Source organism: Cornus florida, unplaced genomic scaffold (assembly GCF_030987335.1).
Source record: "Cornus florida cultivar Cherokee Brave unplaced genomic scaffold, ASM3098733v1 CherokeeBrave_3.0.0_Hap2_Chr10, whole genome shotgun sequence".
Classification (NCBI taxonomy): Eukaryota; Viridiplantae; Streptophyta; class Magnoliopsida; order Cornales; family Cornaceae; genus Cornus; species Cornus florida.
This window is the reverse complement of record NW_026775580.1, coordinates 14,837,679-14,861,796: the sequence shown is the minus strand read 5'-3', so window position 1 is coordinate 14,861,796 and position 24,118 is coordinate 14,837,679. Positions and strand designations below refer to the sequence as shown.

At 40.8% G+C, this 24,118-nt stretch overlaps 1 protein-coding gene across 1 annotated transcript; it reads right to left on the bottom strand.

The window, feature by feature from the left end:
- Positions 1–714: 714 nt before the first annotated feature.
- LOC132277396 (uncharacterized) lies at positions 715–18,020 on the bottom strand. The gene is made up of 6 exons (XM_059779257.1): positions 17,619–18,020; positions 2,140–2,379; positions 1,717–1,881; positions 1,608–1,668; positions 1,168–1,541; positions 715–1,065 (listed from the first exon to the last, which is right to left on the bottom strand). The coding sequence occupies exons 1-6, from the start codon at positions 18,018–18,020 to the stop codon at positions 715–717; spliced, it is 1,593 nt and encodes a 530-aa protein (XP_059635240.1).
- Positions 18,021–24,118: the final 6,098 nt, after the last annotated feature.

Sequence of the window (24,118 nt, the reverse complement as noted above, 5' to 3'; positions counted from 1 at the left end):
AATGATTATGGAGTTCACGGGACTGCTGATCGCACGTCATTGACTACGGAAAGCAACACATACTTAAAAGAGAGAGGACGTACTCAACAATATGAGAATTTATTATATGGGCCATAAACAGCCGTATTTGTAGAAAAAAACAAATATATTGTCTAATTGAAAAAGAAAAACAAGCGAACTATATCGTCTAATGATAATACATTTTGAGGTGTATTGCATTCCATGGATGCGCGATTGGACACCCATCAGCTTCAGCTAATCGATAGGCTCCTTTCCTTACCACTTCTATGACTCTGTAGGGTCCGGTCCAATTGGGTTGTAACTTTTTCACGTGGGCTGTTTCTTGCTTCAGCACCTAATAACCTTCCACAAAGCTTCTGAACCTGACTCACTGGTTATAACTGTTACGCAACTGTTGTTGGTATGAAACGAGCCTAATTGCTGCAGCCTCCCTCTTTTTTTCTAAGAGGTAGAGGCTATTCTCGAGTTGTTGATCATTATTTCTTTCGAGCAATACATGTGTCCGAAGCTTAGGCACTGCTAACTCCGTGGGGATTACAACTTCAGACCCATAAACCATGGCAAAGAGGCTTTCCCCCATCGGCCTTCATGGGGTGGTTCGATATGCCCAAAGTACTTGAGGTAGATTCTCATACCACTTTGATTTGAGCTTCTTCAGTTTTTTCTTCAGGCAGCTAAAAATGGTTCGGTTAGTTATTTCAGCCTACCCATTCCTTGCGGATGGCTAACTATGGCCAAATTCTGCCTGATCTCATGCTCGGCGAAGAATTTTCTTGTGCTTTTGTTGTCCAAGTTGGGACCATTATCCATCATGATAACCTTCGGCACTCTAAATCGGTAGATTATGTTGTTCCACAGAAAACTTTTTACTTGCTCATGGGTCACACATGAATAAGCCTCTTCCTCCACCCATTTTGTGAAGTAATCCATGGCTAACAACACGTATTCCTTTTGCTCCACAGTTTTGGGTAAAGGCCTGACCATATCAATCCCCCATTGTGCGAATGGCCATGGGTTTGCTATTGCGTGCAAATCTTTAGCAGGCTGATGTTTTATTGGACCATGTCGCTGATATTTATCGCATCTCCTGGCATACTCTTCAGCATTTCGAGCCAGATATGGTTAGAAATAACCTTGGGTTAGGACCTTATGTGCTAAGGATCTGCCGCCGGAGTGGTTGCCATAATCCCTGTCATGAATCTGCTTCAGAATCACGAGGGTTTCAGTGGGGCTTAAACACTTCAGGTAGGGACCTAAGAATGACTTCCGAAACAATTGATTATTGATGATAGAATATTTGACTGTGGTGAGCCTGAGTTTTCGTGCCTTGGCTTTTTGGTTCGGAAGAGTTCCATGCTTGAGGTAAGCTTCCAGTTGATCCATCCAGCATAGTTCTCGTGGAATATCTGGGATCACCATTACCTCCTGCCGAGGGTTTATGTTAGGTTCGTCCAAGATGTCAATTGATATTATCCAAACCAAATCTTCGTCTGAAGAAGATGCTGCGGCAGCCAACTGATCTGCTTCAGAATTCTCATCACGAGGTACTTGGTGGAATTTGATTTGATCGAATCCTCATGTAGCACTCTCCACAACCTCTTTGTATGCTTTCATTCTTTTTTCTTTGGGCTGATATTTGTCTGTCACCTAATTCATAATAAGTTGGGAGTCACTAAAAACCTTTAGACACCTTACCTGGAGCTGGTTTGCCAACCGAAGCCCAGCGAGCAAGGCCTTATACTCGGCTTCGTTGTTAGTAGCAAGAAAAGTTAGACAGATTGATTGCTGCAGCTTGGTGCCTTTAGAGGTTATGATGACGACTCCAGCCCCTGCACTAGTTAGGTTCGAGGAGCCGTCTACCTAAAGCTCCCATTGTGGTTCAGGAGGGTCTGGCTCTTCGGGCTTATTTTCATACTCAAGGAGGAAGTCAGCCAATGCCTATCCTTTGTGTGATACCTTTGGCTTATAAGATATATCAAAGGAACTGAGTTCAATTGCCTACTTAGTTATTCTTCCGGACAAGTCTGGCTTAGAAAGAATAACTCGCATAGGATAGTTTGTTAGAACTACGATGCTATGTGACTCAAAATAGTGTCGAAGCTTTCTCTTTGCATATACCAATGCTAGTATGATCTTCTCTATTTTGCTGTACAATGTCTTAGCATCTGTCATTGTCTTACTAGCATAGAAGACCGGATGCTGATTCTTCCCTTCTTCTCTGATCAGTACGGCACTTGTGGCTATGCTGGAGATTGCTAAGTACATAATGAGAGTCTCACCAGGCTTTGGAGTAGACAGAAATAAAGGTTCAGCTGTGTAGCACTTCAATTGATTGAGAGCCACTTGCTGTTGAGGTCCCTGATCGGTTGGTCAATCATACATCAACCTTCGCAATAGCACGAATCATTGTAAAATAGTGCTATTGGTCGGGTAAGTCGAACCACTGGGACTGTGCTAGTCTAAGGCAACCTAAATGTCTAGAATCGTTCTTAGAATGATGAAGGGGAAATAAGGAGTTGTTTGTTTGTCACTAAATTGAATATGTGAAGTGCATGAAATAGAAACTTGCAATAATTGAAGCGAGATAAGATACGAGTAAGAAAAACTAAGGAAGTGAATCCGTCTCCATCCCTATACACATGCTAGGCTAAATTTAAATTCGGGAAATCAACATAAACGATGGTCATGATACATAACAACCCTTGGTTGCTATAATATCCTTAAGAGGTTCATTGAATCAAAAACAAGAATAATCCATCAAAGAAATACATGCTTAAACTACATAAACTAGGGTGCAGTCTTCAACATGCTCCCTAAGCCAAAGATTATCAAGCCCTTAATTGAATGATAAAAGCACATAAAGTTAGGAATCAAGAATAGACCATCAAAGGGGGAACCTAAGCAATGGACTATCAAATTTCTCCAACTTCATGCCATTAAAACTATTCCATGATCTCACTACCATTGTCACCATGAGAGTGCAAGCACTATGATTAAAAGAATAAACCATCTAAGATAGATAATTAATTCAACAATAATCATTAAAATACATGAAGATCCATTACAAGAAGCAAAATGCTCTAGACCATGAAAAGACCATAGGTTATACATTGAAATCCCAAAATAAAATCTACACTAGAACATGCTTACAAGGGAGGGACTTCATCACCTCCCTAGAAGAAGAGTTAGTTACCCATTGGAGCCTTAGAATGAAGAAGAAGCTTGAAGACCTCCTCCATTTTCGTGCTCCCTTCTTCAAGCTTGGAGAACTCTCTTTCTTGCTCTATTCTCTCTCCTCTAATCTTGTAGAAAATGTGGGATAGGAAGTGTGTGGCCTTTGGTAGCTTTTTATTCTCCAACAAAACCCTCTCTCTCCTCCAAGGAACACCTCCAACCACTTCATAAAGAAGGAAGATGGCATTGAGGAAACCAATGTGCAAGTGGCTAAAATTGAGCCATTTCTGAGTGCAATCTGCCTGATTTTCGAGCACTCGAAAAGTGGTCTCGAGCACTCTAAATTAGTGCAATGTGCAACATGCTCTTCTTGCTCAGCGCTGACCTACTTTGGTAAAACTGCTATAACTTTGTACCCTGAACTCCGAATGATGATATGTTTGAAGCTTTGGAGAGCTGATTCAGTGATTTAAAAACTTCATGTTTTGATGAAGACCCAATTCTCAAGTCTGGTTGGTCGAAAATGGGGAGAAAGGCAGTACTTCAGTGCTGCCAGGCAGTTCTGTGCACCTCTGTTACGAAGATCATAACTCTCTGCTCCGAACTCCGAATGATGAACCGCTTGAAGATTTGGAAAGCTGATTCAGAGATCTAAATCTTTCATGTTATGATGGAAGTCCAGTTCTTGAGTTTACTAGGTCGAAAATGGCGACAAAAGTTAGGATCACTGCTGCCAGAAATTCAGAAATGGCATCCTTTTTGTTCAAAATTCCACAAGGCATCATTTTTGCTTCCTTTTTGCACTTTAACCTGAAAATGCATAAAAACATGCAAATGGAGTTAATCTACAAAAAATAATTAATAACTGGACTTTGTTAATGTAATTTAGGGCGCTTGAATATACAGTATTCAGCGCTTATCACACCCCCAAACTTACATTTTGCTAGTCCCTTAGCAAAACCAAAATGCAAAGCTCAATGGAATGAAAACATGGGAATACAATTACAAAAATATTCACCATGGCAAAGATAAACATAAACATAGCTCAAATACAACTTGAAACAGATAAGGAGCTGGAGACGGGATCATTGGGACGACTACCTTGAATATATGAAGCATTGATACAAAAATTGGGAAAAAACATTTCAACATGCATGCATCAACATCATAGTCCATATAAATAATTCAATTGTCATCTCTTAAATGGAAATAACTCAAACTCCAGTGAAAGTGAATTGGATTCTCAACATGCGGCTTTTACTTTCTTTTCCAATTCCAAAGCACAAGTTTTCAAATCATTGAATTCCCCTTTAAATGAGGTCCCTAAGGCATGATTTTATTTACAAGACAACTTTTGTTGCTTGTTGACAATTTATTGTAACTCAGAAGTGAAACATAAGATGGTTGTGCAATGCTGAAGTCCCTTAAGCTTTCTAACCAACCCTTGTAGCAAGCGTTAGGCCAACAGCTCCCAAACCAGATGGCTTTAGGGTGTTAAGTGTAGAGACACTCCTAGGGCTTAATAGCTCAAGTTGGAAAGGCTACGAACTCCAACGAACCATGTTTATTACAATTTTTTTTGATTGACCGTGCAATGTTTAAGTCCCTTAAGCTTTCTAACCAACCCTTGTAGCAAGCGTTAGGCCAACAACTCCCAAACCAGACGGCTTTAGGGTGCTAAGTGTAGAGACACTCCTAGGGCTTAATAGCTCGAGTTGGAAAGGCTACGAACGTCAACTAGTCATTTTTTTTTTTTTTTTCATTAGATACATGCCAAAGGTATTCATCTATCAGGTTCATCAAATCAGATTAACTAGGCCAAGGTCAAGGTCAATCAAGTTGCATGCCTCACAGTTAAGTTTCCAATGTGCATCTGTGCATTGTGAAGCTTATAAGAGTGTAAATCCAGCAAGAATCTAATTGAGGCATTTATACAGACTACATTGTATTTGCATGATCACATCAAATTCAAATTTCTTTATTTTCAAAAATTTCTCAATTGCTTTTATACACAAGGTATTAAACATATGCTTTGTCTCTGACAAGTTCCAAGTTACACTATCATTGCTTAACAAAAATATGATACCGAAACTATGCCAAGAATGCTTTGATGCACCCCCAAACTTAAACTACACAGTGTCCTCAATGTGGGACATGGATGTAAGTTAGAGACAAAAAAAAAAAAAAAAAAAGACAACGAGTATAAAAAGGAACGACAATACCCAGGGGGAAGAAACGGCATCTTGAGACAAAAACCCCCAAACTTGAATTGGACTGCGCAACCTGGAGAGCAACATGAAGAACAAAAAGAAACAACCACAAACAGCATTAATAGCACAAGCATAAATACAGAAAAAGAATGTACCGAAAGTTAACAGAACAGAAAGAATTTACATTGCAAAAAGAGTTTACATGATTACAAAAAAAAAGAGCTGTACAGGGATCATGTCTACTAGAGCAACCTATACATAGCAAATTCTGACAGGTCAAAAGGAAAACAAAAGATACAAGAGAAATAGGTACATATGAAACAAAAAGATAAGGTCCAACACTCGCAACAAGCTACGGTCCAGAGGGTAAACGGGCGAGGATGGAATGGAGGAGAGATTGAGTCTTACGCCGTTCAGAGGAGGCCAAACGACGTTCCTCAGTGGCGACACGGCGGTCTTCAGCAGCAAGACGATGATCTTCTTCAGCACGTGAAGAAGTCTCACACAGAGTCCGAGTGTACGCGGACAAAGAATTCTCAAAACGATCTAGTCGCTCATGAATACCGGCAAAGCTAGCCCGGATGAAAGCCTGGTCCTGGTGAGAGTCGACCGGAGGCTCTACCCTTGCAGCGGCTGCGGCGGTGGAAGCATCCTCAGAAGGAGGAGGAGGTGGAGCGTGGATGAACAGGGGGGCAGCAGGCTGAGGGGTACTAGAATGGCTAAGAACATTGATCCACCGGCGCTGGGTAAAAATTTTAATCTTTTCGCCTTTTGGTTCATGGGGAGGAACAATGAAACCCTTGTGCTGAAGGAGCCGAGTGATGAAAAACGGCAAAGGCAATTTCCGATTTTCAACTCGCGGAACCCGTGCATTATGAGCATCATGCCAAAACTTCATAAATTTGGTCCAAATGAGCTCTGGGATGGAGAACCATTGGCCATGGTCCATGGCATATAAGGTTTGCAAAAGGAGGCCCCGACGCTCGGTGCTATGCACCAAAGGGTAGACATTGTGCTTGAAGATAGTGTTAATGAACCACAGGCGTTCCGGAAGATTGGTTTTGCGGATAAAAGACCGGGGCCTGGTAGGATCGTCAACAGGGCAAAGGGCAGCGGCAATCTGCTTCACAGTTAATGTATCCGGCTCCTCATATAAAGGGAGATTTTCACGATTGACAATGTCATCGGGGCACTCAATGGGGCAACCAGAAACCTGAATGATGTCAGTCATAGTGAAAGCATAGGTGGTGCCATCAATGGATGTAGTGAGAGAAATGGGTGGCTCTTCAGGGCATTGGAGATTCTGGTAGAAGAGGCGCACTACACGGGGGTAGGCAACCCTGGCAAGGGGTGCGCAAATGTGCTGCAGACGCCGGTTAGTCAATTTGGCTACAGCCCACGAAGTTGTGGGTAGAATGTCAAAGGCATCCATGAGCGGAAATGAGAGTTCGTAGTTGAGTTGTTTGCGATCCCAAGGATCACGTGGTCGCTCACGAGTGACAGCACGGGCACCCGAAAAAGGTCTAGGAGGTCGAGAAGGACCGGCACGAGACATTTAGAGAGGTGGACTTGGTTGAGGACTTTCAGCGAGCACCTGGCGTGCACCACAAAAAGGAGAAGGTGAAAGGGAGTGGGATGGAGGAGCAAACCCAAAAAAATTTTACAAGCAACGAAGCTCTAGCATAGAGCTAGTATCAACAAACCATCAACACAACAAAACACCAACATTGCAAGCCCATCCTCCTTGTAAAATCATAATGAATGAACAAAGGCATGAAAAACAAAGGAAGAAGAGACTGACCTGAATTACACTCTATCCTAGAGTAAGAAGAATGGTAGGAAGAGGGAGGGGAGATGATGGGTTGGTGTTTGTGGATGAGGGATAGGTGGGTGAGTAGGGTGAAGTGCATGGGGGAGAGAAAGGTGGTGGTTGTGGGGGGAGGTGAGGAGAGGTGGGGGTGAAGGGGTTTGGAGAGAGTATGGATGAGAGAGGAAATGTGGTGATGGTTGATGGAGGTGGTGAGGGTTTAGAGAGAGAGAGAGGTGAGGTTTGGGTGAGTTGGTGTGGGGGAAATAAAGGAGGGCTGGGGGTTAAAAGGAGAGGAGGGAGCTTGGGTCGAGAGAGAGAAGTTGTGTGGTTTTAAAAGAGAGAGGGAAGCTTGGTTCGAGCACTCGAAGGGTGTTTTCGAGTGCTCGAAATTGGGGCAGTGGCCTCGGCTGAGGATGGGGCATGGTGCTCTACACTTCGAGCACTCGAAATGGGACTTCGAGTGCTCGAAGTCTTAGCAGTGAGGTTTGCTGTGGCATGAGAGGTGGTGGTGTGTGAAGTGGGGGTTGGTTGGTTGTTGGGGGCAAGCATGGAGTATGGATGCATGAGGGTTGCAGGGTTTGATGATGGTGGTGAGGTGGCTGGCTTCATGGTGGGGTTTGATGAGAGAGAGAGGTAGGTTGCAATGCATGGGTGGGGGTGAGGTTGAAGTTGAGAGTGAGATGGAGTGGTTTGGTGGAGGCTGAGAAGAGAGATGGTTATGAGGGTGGGTTGCTTGTGTTGGGGTGTGCATGGGGTTGGGATGGTGTTGGGTGGTCGTGCATGCATGGGCATGCATGGATGTGGGTTGAGAGGAGATGGAGGTGGGTTGTTGGGTTGGTTTGGTTGATGAGCGTGGGGGTGGGGTTGTGCATGGGAGTGGGTGGTGTGTGAAGTGGGGGTTGAGGGTTGGAAGGTTGTTCATGCATGGCATTGGATATGTGGTGGCATGCAGGGTGATGAGGGTTGGGTTGGGGAAGGCCGAGAGGTGTGTGTTTGGTGGTGTGGAGAGAGATGATGTCGGGATGGGGAGGTGGGGTTGAGGTGGAGTTGGTGAGGTGATTGGAGGGTGGCTGGTTGAGGGGCATGCATGCATGCAGGGTTGTGGGTTGATTGATTTCGAGTGCTCGAACTGAGCCTGCAAGCACTCGAATTGAAGGCAGCCGAGAGAGGTTGTAAGATGGATGCAGGTTGGTGGTTTGTGGAAGTTGGTCTGCATGGGTTGGGGGGTGGTTTGTTGATAGAGGTCGAGCACTCGAAGCTTGGCTTCGAGTGCTCGAAATTTGGGCAGTGAGTTGGGTTAAGAAACTTGGGCACTCGGAAGGGGGTTGGGATTGCTCGAAAGTAAGGCAGAGAGTTGGGGTCTGTGGGTGAGAGAATTTCGAGCACTCGAAGCTCAACTTCGAGGGCTCGAAGCCTGGACAGTGAGCTCCACTGATGAGTGCATGTGAGTGCAAAGTTTATGAGGGCATTTGAAGAGCAATCAAGCTGTTGCATGAAGTGGCTTGAGTGTGGGGGAGGAGGAGTTTAGATGAATGAAGCTTGGGAGGAAAACTGGGGCACTCAAAGCTTGCATGAGGATTAAAAAAATGCATGAATGCAATGCAATGGTGCTTTAATGCAACATGTGAACCTGAACTCTAACATTTCTTGACCATGTCATGCAATGCAAGTTCTGGAACCTGAACTTAATACAATGCGAGTTCCTTTGCATGCATGAATAAACTGTGCATCATGTTGGCATCAAAGCTGCATGCATTATGATTATGAGTATGATAAAAATATGTATATATATAAAGGGGTGATTAATGATTATTTATTTATTTATTGATTTATATATATATATATATATATTTAATTTTTTTTTTTTTTTATTTATATAGATCAATGGAAAACTTTCCAAGCCTTGATACATTGCAACATGATGCAAAATGGATGGAATTCTCAAAAATGAATATTTCAAGCATAGAGAATTTTTGAAAATTTTGCATGTCAGTCCTAAATTCAAGCCATGCATGGAAAATTTGAAACTTGGCACATTATTCCAATCCAATGCATGGATGATTTTGAGAAAAAGTTGGAAAACTTTTTGACTTCTCTCAAATGCATGGATGATTTTGAGAAACCATGATCCAACAATGCATTGAAGATAAGAGGCTATGCATGTGAGAGCCATGTTAAAAGTCCGAGAAAATTGCCTGAGAGAGCCAAAAACTTCCGGGAATGAAAACAAGAATGAAGAACGTCTGAGAAGCCAGTCTAAAAATGTGGAACACAACTTAAGATAGTTCCAGAGAAAGTTAAATTTTGGCATTTCTACACCGTTTCCCAGAAAATTTGCAAGGCACGAGCAATTGCAAAGAGAAGGAAGCTTGGAAATTAAAAGAATTTCTTCCCTTGAGTTGCTAAATTTAATGTCGATAGCTAGACAAAGCTAGAGCAGGCACTAATCCTCATAAATTGGATCCGTCAAGAGGACTTCCTCAACTTTTCGGGTTAGGATTGTGCCGTCAATGCAAGGCTTAAGCCGTTGGCCATTTACCTTAAAGAGTGATCCACTTGCATGATCATGAAGTTCGATTGCTCCATGAGGAAAGACGGTAGTGACAATGTATGGACCATCCCATCTTGACCGGAGTTTACCGAGAAAGAGTTTCAAGCGGGAATTGAAAAGCCAGACCTTTTGTCCCGGGGCGAAAGACTTCTTGACGATGTGTTTGTCATGAAAAGCTTTAGTCTGTGCCTTGTAAATTTTTGCGCTTTCATACGTGTCATTACGCAATTCCTCAAGTTTATTTAATTGCAACGCATGATTAGAGCCAGCTTGTTTGAGATCAAAATTGAACCTTTTTAAGGCCCAATAAGCACGGTGCTCTAATTCTATCGGGAGATGACATGCTTTGCCAAAGACAAGTCGATATGGTGACATGCCAATGGGTGTCTTATAAGCTGTCTGGTAAGCCCAAAGTGCATCGTTTAGCCTTACTGACCAATCTTTGCGGTCCGGTCTAACCGTTTTTTCCAAAATGTGCTTAATCTCCCGGTTAGAAATCTCTACTTGACTACTCGTTTGAGGGTGGTAAGGTGTAGCAACCTTATGAATGATGGAATACTTAGCAAGGACGGATTTTAGATAACGATTTCGGAAATGAGATCCGCCATCACTAATGATTGCTCGGGGCGTACCAAAACGACTAAAGATGTGAGACTGAATGAAATGGATCACGACTTTATGATCATCGGTTTTGGTAGCCTCGGCTTCAACCCATTTAGACACATAATCCACCGCTACAAGGATGTACTCATAGCCATAAGAAGATGGAAATGGTCCCATGAAGTCAATCCCCCACACATCAAAAATTTCAACAATTAAAATGTTGGTGAGGGGCATCATGTCTCTTCGGGACATGGATCCAAGTTTTTGACATCGTTCACACGATTTGCAAAAATTGTATGCATCCCGGAACAAGGTAGGCCAAAAGAATCCGCTTTGAAGGACTTTGTTAGCGGTCTTTTTGGCACTGAAATGGCCTCCACAAGCAAGAGTATGGCAAAATTTTAAAATGCTTGTGGCCTCGGTTTCAGGAATACATCGCCGAATGATTTGGTCCGGGCAATACTTGAATAGTTCCGGATCTTCCCAAAAGAAATGCTTGACTTGGGAGAAAAACCGGTCCCTCTCTTGTTTGGACCAATGGGCTGGAATTTTGCCAACCGCAAGATAATTGACAATATCCGCAAACCATGGAAGAGTAGAATGTGAAACTTGAAGAAGTTGCTCATCCGGAAAGGAATCACGGATGGCTGCGAATTCTGAAGATTTCCCAATAAGTAAGCGAGAGAGATGATCGGCGACAACATTGTCGGTCCCTTTTTTGTCCCGGATGTCAATGTTAAACTCTTGAAGTAAGAGGATCCATCGAATTAAACGGGGTTTTGTCTCTTTTTTCGCTAACAAATGCCTAAGAGCGGCATGATCTGAAAAGACGATGACCTTGGAGCCAAGAAGATAAGAGCGAAATTTATCCAAGGCGTACACCACAGCTAGCAATTCTTTTTTAGTGGTGGTGTAGTTCAATTGGGCATCGCAGAGAGTTTTGCTAGCATAATAAATGACATGCGGAAGTTTATCCACACGTTGGCCCAAAACCGCCCCTAATGCATAGTCGGATGCATCACACACGATCTCAAAGGGAAGAGACCAATTAGGGGGTTTCATGATTGGGGCGGAGGAGAGGAGAATGCGAAGTTTGATGAAAGCTTCCATGCAAGCGTCATCAAAATTGAACGGAACATCCTTGGCTAAGAGATTACACAAGGGCCGTGAGATTTTGCTAAAATCTTTGATGAAGCGACGATAGAATCCGGCATGGCCAAGAAAAGAACGGATTTGACGAACGGAATGCGGAGGAGGAAGATTAGAGATTAACTCAACTTTTGCCTTGTCTACCTCGATTCCCCGCTTGGAAATGACATGTCCTAAAACAATGCCTTCTTGGACCATGAAGTGGCTTTTCTCCCAACTTAGAATGAGCTCTCTTTGCATCTTTGGAGCACAAGAGATAAATTTTTGAGACACGAGTCAAAGGAGGAGCCAAATACGGAAAAATCGTCCATGAAAACTTCCAAGAACCTTTCAACCATATCGGAGAATATGGACATCATGCACCTTTGGAACGTTGCCGGTGCATTGCATAGACCAAAAGGCATGCGTCGATAGGCAAAAGTACCAAAGGGGCATGTGAATGTTGTTTTCTCTTGATCTTGGGGGGCGATTGCCACTTGGTTATAGCCGGAATAACCATCAAGAAAATAATAGAAGCTTTAGCCGGCTAACCTTTCTAGGATTTGATCAATAAATGGGAGTGGGAAATGATCCTTCCTAGTTGATGAATTGAGTTTCCGATAGTCAATGCACACACGCCACCCGGTGGTGGTTCGTTGTGGCACGAGCTCACCCGCTGAATTTTCAACAACGGTGAGCCCGGATTTCTTAGGGACAACTTGTGTGGGGCTCACCCACTTGCTATCAGAGATAGGATAGATGATTCCCGCATCTAGCAATTTGATCACCTCTTTCATGACCACTTCCTTCATATTTGGATTTAACCGGCGCTGGACCTCTCTAGTAGGCTTTGCGTCATCCTCCATATGAATGCGGTGCATATAAATGGAAGGGTCAATTCCTTTCAAATCTGCCACTGTCCAACCAATAGCTTCTTTATGCTCTTGGAGCACCGCTAAAAGGTTGGTCTCTTGGTCTTTTTGAAGGTCCGAGGCAATAATGACCGGAAGGGTTTGCTTTGGACCAAGGAACACATACTTGAGATGGGCCGGGAGCGGCATAAGCTCAAGTTATGGCGGGGATAACAATGATGGGACCGGAGGAGTGGTGGAAAGTTGGGGAAGTGGTTCTTTTGGAATTTTCCAAGGAGGTACATCCATGATAGCACTAATATCAAGCAAGGAATTGACTTCTTGAATGGCTTGATCAACATCAAAGTTTGAGAAGTCAAAATGGGACATGCAAGTTTCAAGAGGATCTTTGCTTAGAATGAAGGGGAGAGATTCTTCGACCACTTCATCAATGACATCCACAAGAAAACAATCATCCTCATTGGAGGGATGTTGAGTTGCATGAAAGATGTGGAGTTTGACTTGCATGTTTCCAAAAGCAATGTCCATCACCCCGGTTCGGCAATTAATTGATGCATTAGCCGTGGCTAAAAATGGCCTACCAAGGATCACGGGAATGTACTTTTTTGGGTCATGGACCGGTTCCGTATCAAGAACCACAAAATCTACCGGGAAGTAGAATTTGTCCACTTTGATGATAACGTCCTCGAGAATACCTCGTGGATGCTTGACCGATCTATCGGCAAGTTGCAAAACCACGGAAGTCGGCTTAAGATCTCCCAAACCAAGTTGTAGGTAGACTGAATATGGAATTAAATTCACACTAGCTCCTAAGTCAAGGAGGGCCCTCTCGATTTTGCTGTCACCAATGACGCAAGAGATTGTGGGGGCACCCGGATCCTTATACTTCGGAGGAGTGCTGTGCTGAATGATAGCACTAACATTTTCAGTCAACCTCACCTTTTTTGGCAAATGATTTTTAGAAGTGTGCTTTTGAGTGCACAAATCTTTGAGAAATTTTGCATAGGGAGGGATTTGCTTGATAGCATCCAAGAGGGGCAAGTTAATCTTCACTTGCTTGAAAACTTCCCACATGTCTTGAATTTTACAATTCTTATTCCCAAAATGTGTCGACTCTTGAAGACGTTGAGGAAACGGAGCTTTTGGCTCATAAGTAGCTTCCACATTTGGGGTGACATGTGTGGGATTTCCGTGAATGGTATTTGGACAAGAATTTGGATTAGAAGAGCTTGAATTTGGATTTTTCAAAAGAGAAACTTCCTCACTTTTGTCTCCATCGACCTTGTTGTCAACCACTCTACCACTCCGAAGTGTGGTGATAGCTTGAACTTGTTCATGAGTTGGCCCACTCGGAGGAGGGGTTTCGTCAATCATATGCATTCCTCTAGGATTTTCAAAAGGTTGAGAGGGAAGCTTGCCCTTGTCCTTTTGAAGCAATTGATTCACCGAGTTAGCTATTTGGCCCACTTGATTTTTGAGATTAGCTATGGATTGGGTATGAGAGTGAACTATTTGGAGAGTAGGCTGCAAGGATGTCAAGAGTTGCTTGTTGGCATCCATTATTTGCTTATTTAATGATTCCATCATTTGCTTGTTTGCAGCTACTATCTCGTCAGTTGGACACACAGGAGGTTGATTGGACACATTTGGATTGTAAGGAGGACGGTAGCTTGAAGAGGCTTGGAAAGGTCTACCTTGATATTGAGAAGAGGGCTGATTTTGCCGCCCTTGGTTTTGGAATTGGGAATTTTGTGGGGCTTGTTACCGCCACGAGATATTCGGATGATCTCGCCAACCCGGATTGTAGGTGTTGGAATATGGATTGTTCCCGGGCCGCGAGAACATGGCATTAGCTTGCTCTTGGTTGGGGTTGGGAAATTGCTCCAGTGTGGGGCAATCTTCCGAGAGATGGAATGGACTAGAACATGAAGCACAAACTGAACTTGCCGAATTTTGAGACAATGAAGGAGGAAGATGTGGTGCCATCAATTGGTAGAATTTATGAGCGATGGCATCCACTTGAGATGATTCCTCCCTTATTGACTTTGGTTGACAAGGGTTGGTGTTGTTTGGAGTGGTTGCGGTCGGAGCCATACGAGAATTGTGTTGAAGTGAATTTTCACTCAAATTCTCAAGTAAGGTCCAAGCCTCATCCGCATTCTTGGACATGAACATCCCACCACAAGAAGAATCAACCATGAATCTATGGGTTTCGGTCAAGCCAGCATAGAAAGCTTGCACTAATTGCCATTTTGGGATCAAATGATGAGGACATTTTCGAAGAAGATCTTGTAGCCTTTCCCAAGTCTCGTGGAGTTGTTCTCCATCAACTTGAGAAAAACTTAGAATGGAATGCCTCATTTGGTTGGTTTTACTCACCGGATAATACTTCTTAAGAAATTCTTGTTGCAATTGAGCCCAAGAAGTAATAGAGTTGGGAGCGAGGGAGTTTAACCAATATTTTGCCCTATCCTTTAGGGAGAATGGGAAAAGATGGAGATGAAGTGCATTGTCAGGAAAACCTCTCAACCGGATGGTCGAACAGATTTCAAGGAATTCATCAAGATGCTTATATGGATCTTCATTATCAAAGCCATGAAATGATGGAAGCATTTGAATGGTACTAGACTTGATCTCATATTGAGCTGCATCGATGTTTGGCATCACTATACAAGAAGGAGAAGCATAGGTGGTAGGAATGAAATGATCTCTAAGAGTCATTGGTTCTACATTAGGAATTTCAGCCCTTTCATTCCCCGGATTTCCTACGTTATCCCCCATTGTATTGAATTCAGTTTCAAGATCCTTTGTAAGAGTGGGTTCCCTAAGGTTCCGTCTAAGAGTTCTTTCAAGTGAATTTATATCAATAGGCGAGTCAAGTGTGGGTAGAGAGAGTGACCTACGGCCAAACATCAACAACAAAGCATATATTCAGCAACACAATTCATCATCAATACTCCACATACGATGTTCCCTTTCTCCTCAATTATCAAGACAGAAAATAAATGGCCACGACAAGGACCGATGCTTGTACACGAAATTAAACAAGATAATAGCCTCTACAAGGGCTTCACAACTAAATTAACTACTTCTAAAATTAACACATGTAAGATATTCACAATTCGAAACTAGAAGTCACGAGACTTACCTGGGGTCCTCTAGACTTACAATTTGCTAGCAATCCCACGGCGAGCTTCGAGTCCCTAGAGTCTTACAACACAAAGATGATCAAAACACACAAGGAATATTCACAAGACACAATATGCACAATCAAACTAAATTTAACCCTAAACTTTGGTTGCTAAACCGTTTGCAAGTCCCCGGCAACGGCGCCAAAAATTGATCGGTTGGTCAATCATACATCAACCTTCGCAATAGCACGAATCATTGTAAAATAGGGCTATTGGTCGGGTAAGTCGAACCACTGGGACTGCACTAGTCTAAGGCAACCTAAATGTCTAGAATCGTTCTTAGAATGAAGGGGAAATAAGGAGTTGTTTGTTTGTCACTAAATTGAATATGTGAAGTGCATGAAATAGAAACTTGCAATAATTGAAGTGAGATAAGATACGAGTAAGAAAAACTAAGGAAGTGAATCCGTCTCCATCCCTATACACATGCTAGGCTAAATTTAAATTCGGGAAATCAACATAAACGATGGTCATGATACATAACAACCCTTGGTTGCTATAATATCCTTAAGAGGTTCATTGAATCAAAAACAAGAATAATCCATCAAAGAAATACATGCTTAAACTACATAAACTAGGGTGTAGTCTTCAACATGCTCCCTAAGCCAAAGATTATCAAGCCCTTAATTGAATGATAAAAGCACATAAAGTTAGGAATCAAGAATAGACCATCAAAGGGGGAACCTAAGCAATGGACTATCAAATTTCTCCAACTTCATGCCATTAAAACTATTCCATGATCTCACTACCATTGTCACCATGAGAGTGCAAGCACTATGATTAAAAGAATAAACCATCTAAGATAGATAATCAATTCAACAATAATCATTAAAATACATGAAGATCCATTACAAGAAGCAAAATGCTCTAGACCATGAAAAGACCATAGGTTATACATTGAAATCCCAAAATAAAATCTACACTAGAACATGCTTACAAGGGAGGGACTTCATCACCTCCCTAGAAGAAGAGTTAGTTACCCATTGGAGCCTTAGAATGAAGAAGAAGCTTGAAGACCTCCTCCATTTTCGTGCTCCCTTCTTCAAGCTTGGAGAACTCTCTTTCTTGCTCTCTTCTCTCTCCTCTAATCTTGTAGAAAATGTAGGATAGGAAGTGTGTGGCCTTTGGTAGCTTTTTATTCTCCAACAAAACCCTCTCTCTCCTCCAAGGAACACCTCCAACCACTTCATAAAGAAGGAAGATGGCATTGAGGAAACCAATGTGCAAGTGGCTGAAATTGAGCCATTTCCGAGTGCAATCTGCCTGATTTTCGAGCACTCGAAAAGTGGTCTCGAGCACTCTAAATTAGTGCAATGTGCAACATGCTCTTCTTGCTCAGCGCTGACCTACTTTGGTAAAACTGCTATAACTTTGTGCCCCAAACTCCGAATGATGATCTGTTTGAAGATTTGGAGAGATGATTCAGTGCTTTAAAAACTTCATGTTTTGATGAAGACCCAAGTCTCAAGTCTGGTTGGTCGAAAATGGGGAGAAAGGCAGTACTTCAGTGCTGCCAGGCAGTTCTGCGTACCTCTGTTACGAAGATCATAACTCTCTGCTCCGAACTCTGAATGATGAACCGCTTGAAGATTTAGAAAGCTGATTCAGAGATCTAAATCTTTCATGTTATGATGGAAGTCCAGTTCTTGAGTTTGCTAGGTCGAAAATGGCGACAAAAGTCAGGATCACTGCTGCCAGAAATTCAGAAGTGGCATCCTTTTTGTTCAAAATTCCACAAGGCGTCATTTTTGCTTCCTTTTTGCACTTTAACCTGAAAATGCATAAAAACATGCAAATGGAGTTAATCTACATAAAATAATTAATAACTGGACTTTGTTAATGTAATTTAGGGCGCTTGAATATACAGTATTCAGCGCTTATCAGTCCCCATATATCCTTGTTCTTGGATCTTATTGCATCAAAGAATGGTTTGCACTTGTCTGATAACCGAGAGATGAAGTGGCTGAGAGTTGTGATTCGGCCAGTCAGAACCTGTACTTCCCTGTAAGTTTTTGGTTCCAAATTTTGTATAAGGGCCTGAGCCTGAGCCGGGCTTACCTCTATTCCTCTCTTGTTGACAATATGGCCGAGTAACTTCCCTGTAGAGACTATAAAGGAACGCTTAGAAGGATTCAACTTCATGTTATACTTTCTTAAAGTGTCAAAGACTTCCTGGAGGTGCTTGGGATGATCCTCCTTTTTCACACTTTTAACCACCATGTCATCGATGTAGGCCTCGACCGTCTTTCCTAACATCTCATCAAAGATCTTGTTAACGAGACGTTGGTAAGTCGCCCCAGCATTCTTGAATCCGAAAGGCATCACTCTGTAACAGTAGGTGTCTTTCTTTATTATGAAGCAAGTTTTCTCTTCATCCTCTAGATTCATAAGGATCTGGTTATACCCAAAATACGCATCGAGGAATGTGAGTCTCTCATAACTAGTGGTAGCGTTGACCATCTGGTCTATCTTGGGTAGCGGAAAGCTATCCTTAGGGCAAACCTTATTAAGATTGGTAAAATCTATACACACTCTCCATTTTTCATTCTTCTTCTAAACTACCACCACGTTCGAGAGCCATTGTGGATAGTGTACTTCTCGGATGAAGCTTGCTTGAAGGAGTTTGTTCACTTCTTCAGCAATGATTCAATTACGCTCAGGAGCAAACCTTCTGGGTCTTTGCTTAACTGGCTTGAATACCGGATCTACCTTCAGGCTGTGGCATCAGATTGAAGGATTGATTCCTACCATGTCTGAATGATCCCAGGCAAACGCATCAGCATTCCATTGAATGATAGTAACTAACGCTTCCTTCTCTTCGGCTGTAGGGGAAGAGCCCATATAGGTGATTTTCTGGGGGTTGCCGAGGATAACTTCAACAGCCTCAAGGGATTCCTCGGTAGGCTTTGTAGCTTTAGCTTCATCCTCCGCTTTCAAATACTTGGGCAGATGGTTCTGTAATTGTTATTTGGACAAACTTTTGGGAGTCGCAATTGGTTAGGGCTGCTTGACCATCTTCTTTGCTTCATTTTGTGTCAACATATAGCATTCTTTGGTAGCGACTTGATCTCCCTAAAGATTAATAAACTCATTACCGTTCGGAGACAAGCATCGCATCACCTAATGAAGGGTAGACGGAACCCCATTCATTCGGTGAATCTAACCTCTTCCCATAATAAGATTATATGAAGGATGGATTTCTGTTAGAACAAAGTTCTCCTTCAATGTCCTTTTTTGCCGCAGTGACGGATAAATCAATCATCCTAAGGGGGTCCACCTTCGTGCCATCGAACCCCATCAAAGGACTGGAGGTAGGCCGAATTGATGATGATGGGATCTCCAACTACTCAAAGACCGCCTTTGTGATAATATTGGCACTACAACCTGGGTCTATCAAAACCCTTTTGATCATACAATTGGCCACCAGAAGACTGATGACTAGTGGATCCTCGTGGGGAAGTTAAACTCTAAATAAATCTCTATTGCCGAACCCAATACTGATATTGCCCGAGGTGATAGTGCTTACTGAGGATAACTTCCTTAGCTTGTGGGCTGCCCTCAGTCTGGATCGATATACTTCTTCAGATTCTTGGTCATCTTCTGATCTCCCATGTATCACATGAATGACCTTTACTTAATTGCCTTCCACTTTCTGAGGATTGACCTCCCGAGGCTTCACGTACTCCTTTGGTGTAAAGTAGTCTGCGAACTCACCCCTGGTTATCATGTTCTCCACTTACTGCCTAAGGGATCTACAATCATTGGTTGTATGGCCGTAATCCCTATGGTAGGCGCAATGCTTACTATTGTCCCTTTTCTCCAAGGGTTGCCTCATTAGCTTAGGGGCTGCATATCTCACCTTGTTTTCTTGGAATAGCCGAGCCAAAGTGGTACGAAGCGATGTGAACCTTTCCTCTGTCTTTTGCCTCTTTTCAGGTACCTGAGCGACTGGTGCTGAGGCATGCTGGCTTTTTTGACTTTTTGGATTTGAAACTTTATCCCGAGGCTTATTCTCCACTGTGACTAGGGTGGTATGCTGTGCTCAGTGGACTACATTCTCCTCAAGTTGGATGTAGATCTATGCCCTATCATTGAGAGTCTGCATATCCGAAGGGGAATATTTGACTAGGGAGGTATGGAACTTGGTTCCCTGAATCATTGCAAGCTTGAACGTTTCTATTGCAGTCGTAGGATGGTAATCTGCTATTTTCGAGGCCTCCACGTTAAATCTGGATAAGAAATCCTGTAATGATTCTCTTTTCTTTTGCCTTATGGTGAAGAGGCTAGCGATACTCTTCTTTTGTTTCTTGTTTCCGTAGTACTGTGCTAGCAACATAGTGCACAGAGTTTCGTAGTTCGGGATGGATTTGTGTGGCCTATTCCTTACACATGAATATTCCAGTACAGCTCCTGTTAAGCTAGTTTGAAAAACCTTACACATGAATGGATCGTTGTGATCGTCCAGAGCCATCTTTTGTGCATAGTGATCGAGGTGATGAGAAGGATCTTCCGTACTATAGAACTGGGTAAAGGAAGGCCTAATGAATTTCTTAGGTCTGTCAATAAGGTATATATCATCGGTGAACGGAGTCTTCACTAGAGAGTTCTTATGCTCTCTGGCCATCTCGGCGGGCGTCTGAATCCTCAGGAGTCTTTTTTTGTCAAAGGCCTCCTGTATGCCTGTGCCATTTGGAATGCCATTAGACCATACCATAAGCTTACGGCTGGACTTAGCCTGTTCATCCTGCGTGCGACAAGGAAGATTGTCGGAGGCAACCGCCTCGGTCTTTGTCCTCTGCTCTTGCTGAACTTCGTTAGGCCGAGCTTCATTGGGACGTGCCCCGTTGGCTTGAGGCTCATTAACTAGAGGAGCGTTTTGGTGGGGGGAGGTGCGGCAGCATCAACTGGTGGTGGTTGTGGTGTCAACTGAGCCATCGCCGTTTGAAGGTCATTTTGCTGTTAAAGTAATGCAATTTGGGCTACGCTGGCGTCGTTCGCCTGACAAAGCGTTACAAATTGGTGCAATAATTCTTCTCGTATCTTTTGCATCAACTTCATCTGTTGATCAGCCGTTGTTGCAGAACCTTCGTTTGACATTCTAGATCGTAGTAACAGAAACGATTTCAAACAATAGTGGGAGTATATTTTTATACGTTCCCACAGACGGCGCCAAAGTGTAGGTGCAAATTTCTATCTATTAAAAGAAATAAAAAGAAAAATACAACTCACTCAAAACAAGCAATTATAATACTCAGAGAAAAGCATATATTGTTCGATCCCTTTATTGGAGGTCTAGGCCTCTATTTATATACAAAAAGGTGGTGGAATTATGATAGGACTCGCATTGCTTGCCCTCCAATACATTCCATATACAATCCTCTTTCCTATAATATTGTTTCATTTTATACTTCTTTCCATGCCAAACTTCCCTTTTTACAAAACTTCCTTGTATAGAATTTACCTTCTATGATGAATCATTCAATTAGCAGGACTCGTTTATTCTCATATAGCCTAGGCTGCATGCATCTTGAACCGGCTGGGCTTGAATAATGGGCCGAAAGACCAATGTCAGCAATCTTGATAGAAAGGAAGAATCAGCTTGGGCTTGTTCCGGATTGGGCTTTTCCAATTCGGGCTTGATATGGATTGGGCCCTCGCAATATAAAGAATATAAAATTGCAGTGTGATGATGTGGATGATCTTCATTAGAGGGGGATTTTTCTCTCCACACAATCCATTCATGGCCCTTAAATCCATCTGGTTTTTCACCAAAAGACACTAAATTGACAAATTCAACCCCAAACCATATACTTGGAGCAGTTCTACTCTTGTTTCTGAATACCTATGGTCATTTTCCCACTTGTTTTTTTTTTTTTTTTTTTTTTAACTCATTAAAAAATAATATTTAAATTTTTTTATTTTATAAATAACTATGTATTTTCAACACTAAATGTGATCCAAGATCAATATTTTTTAACACACTTCATTTGAAGGTTTATACATTTTTATCTAATTTTCAACTCAGCACTTTTAAATCTTGTTATTACTACATTTGTTATTTAACTCAATGCTCTTAAATCTTGTTCTCACCACTTTTTCCCTCAACTCAACGCCCTTAATTCTTGTTTTTGCCACTTTTATTCCTCAACTATAAATTATAACCACAGCCGAATTTTGCCCCACGGTTTAATTTCAGCACACAAAAAGTAAATTTTTTTTTTTTTCCTAAAAATTGATTTCATTGGTAAAATTTCTACTTTCTAAAGAGTGTTAGTTTGACTCTTTTATTCAAAAAGCAGTTTTATAATTAGTATTTACTTACAAAACATTGGACATTATATATTTAAAATAATGACAAATATTTAAAGCCAAAGTGACCTGATAATATAATTCATGAGACCCAAAGTCCATGTTTTTGTGGTAGACTTATTAGTTTTTTGAGATTACCTAGATTTGAAGTTGAGAACAAGATTGAAAGGCATTGAGGTAAATATTAAAGGTGTTGAAAATTAGATTAAAAGGTGTTGAGAACGAGATTAAAGTTGCTAAGAACAAGATTAAATAGGGTGAGAACAAGATTAAAATGTATTTAGGTAAAGATTAAAGGCATTGAAAATAAGATTAAAAGGTGTTGAGAACAAGATTAAAACTGTTGAGAATAAGAATAAATAGTTGAGAACAAGATTAAAACATGTTGAAAATAAGATTAAAAAGTGTTGAGAACAAGATTAAAACTGTTGAAAATAATAATAAATTGGTTGACAACAAGATCAAAAAATGTTGAAAATAATATTAAAGGGTATTGAAAATAAGATTAAAGTTGTTGAGAAAAAGATTAAAAGTGCTGAAAATAAAATTAAAAAATGTTGAGAGTAAGATTAAAAGTTGTTGAAAAGATTAAAACGTGTTGAGCTTTAAAACACTTCAGCAATGACCCATTTAGAAACCTGCAAAAGCTTCTTCATTCCAAGCACACAAATATATACATTCATATATATATGATATCTCAACACCTTTTAATCTTATTCACAAAAATGATTTGTAATAATCGAACTATAATGACTTTTTTTTGCCTCAGATAAAAATGAACTTCCATTCATCCAAGAGAACCTTATTAAAATAAAACTAAAATAGAACATTTAAAAATGTCATACTGCAAAACCCCACTAAAGTGATTTATAAACTTTTAATCTTGTTAATTCTCAACACCATTAATCTTTACCTGAACACGTTTTAATATTTTCTCAACAAATTTTAATCTTTTTCTCAATACATTTAATCTTATTCTCAGTACCTTTAATTTTGTTCTTAAAGCCTTTTAATCTAGTTCTGAACACCTTTAACCTTGTTTTCAACACATTTGATCTTTATCTCAATACATTTTAATCTTTTTTCCAACACATTTAATCTTATTCTCAACACCTTTAATATTTACTTCAACACATTTTAATCTTTACCTCAACACCTTTTAATCTTGATTTTAACACCTTTAATATTTACATCAACACGTTTTAATCTTTCCAACACCTTTAATTTTGTTATCAACACCTTTTAATTTTATTCTCAATAACTTTAATTTTGTTTTCAACGTCTTTAATCTTTACCTCAATACCATTTAATCTTATTTTCAACCTCAAATTTGAGTAATCTCAAAAAACTAATATATACATTCGTACACACATGATATCTCAACACCTTTTAATCTTATTCACAAAAGTGATTTGTAATAATCGAACTATATTGACATTTTTTTTCCTCAGATAAAAATAAACTTCCATTCATCCAAGAGAACCTTATTAAAATAAAACTAAAATAGAACATTAAAAAATGTAATACTGCAAAACCCAACTAAAGTGATTTATAAATTTTTAATCTTGTTAATTCTCAACACCTTTAATCTTTACCTGAAAACCTAAACACATTTTAATATTTTTCTCAACACATTTTAATCTTATTCTCAACACATTTAATCTAGTTCTCAACACCTTTTAATCTAGTTCTCAATACCTTCAATCTTGTTTCCAACACATTTGATCTTTACCTCAATACATTTTAATCTTTTTTCCAACACATTTAATCTTGTTCTTAACACCTTTAATATTTACCTCAACACATTTTAATCTTTAACTCAACACCTTTTAATCTTATTTTTAACACCTTTAATCTTAACATCTACACGTTTTAATCTTTTCAATACCTTTAATCTTGTTCCCAATACTTTTTAATTTGATTCTCAATAACTTTAATCTTATTCTCAACGTCTTTAATCTTTACCTCAATACCTTTTAATCCTGTTTTCAACCTCAAATTTGAGTAATCTCAAAAAAACTAATATATACATTTGTACACACACTATATCTCAACACCTTTTAATCTTATTCACAAAAGTGATTTGTAATAATTGAACTATACTAATTTTTTTTTTTCCTCAGATAAAAATGAACTTCCATTCATCCGAGAGAACCTTATTAAAATAAAACTAAAATAGAACATTTAAAAAATTTATACTGTAAAATCCAACTAAAGTGATTTATAAACTTCTAATCTTGTTAATTCTC

Bases quoted from the DNA above. Each gene is read 5' to 3' on its own strand.
- LOC132277396 (XM_059779257.1), bottom strand. From the start codon at position 18,020: ATGGTCAACGCTACCACTAGTTATGAGAGACTCACATTCCTCGATGCG. The intron at 1,882-2,139 runs GTATATGCAAAG...TGGGAGCTTTAG, and splicing joins AGAAGATCATACTAGCATTG to GTAGACGGCTCCTCGAACCT. The intron at 1,542-1,607 runs GTGCTACATGAG...ATTCTGAAGCAG, and splicing joins ATACAAAGAGGTTGTGGAGA to ATCAGTTGGCTGCCGCAGCA.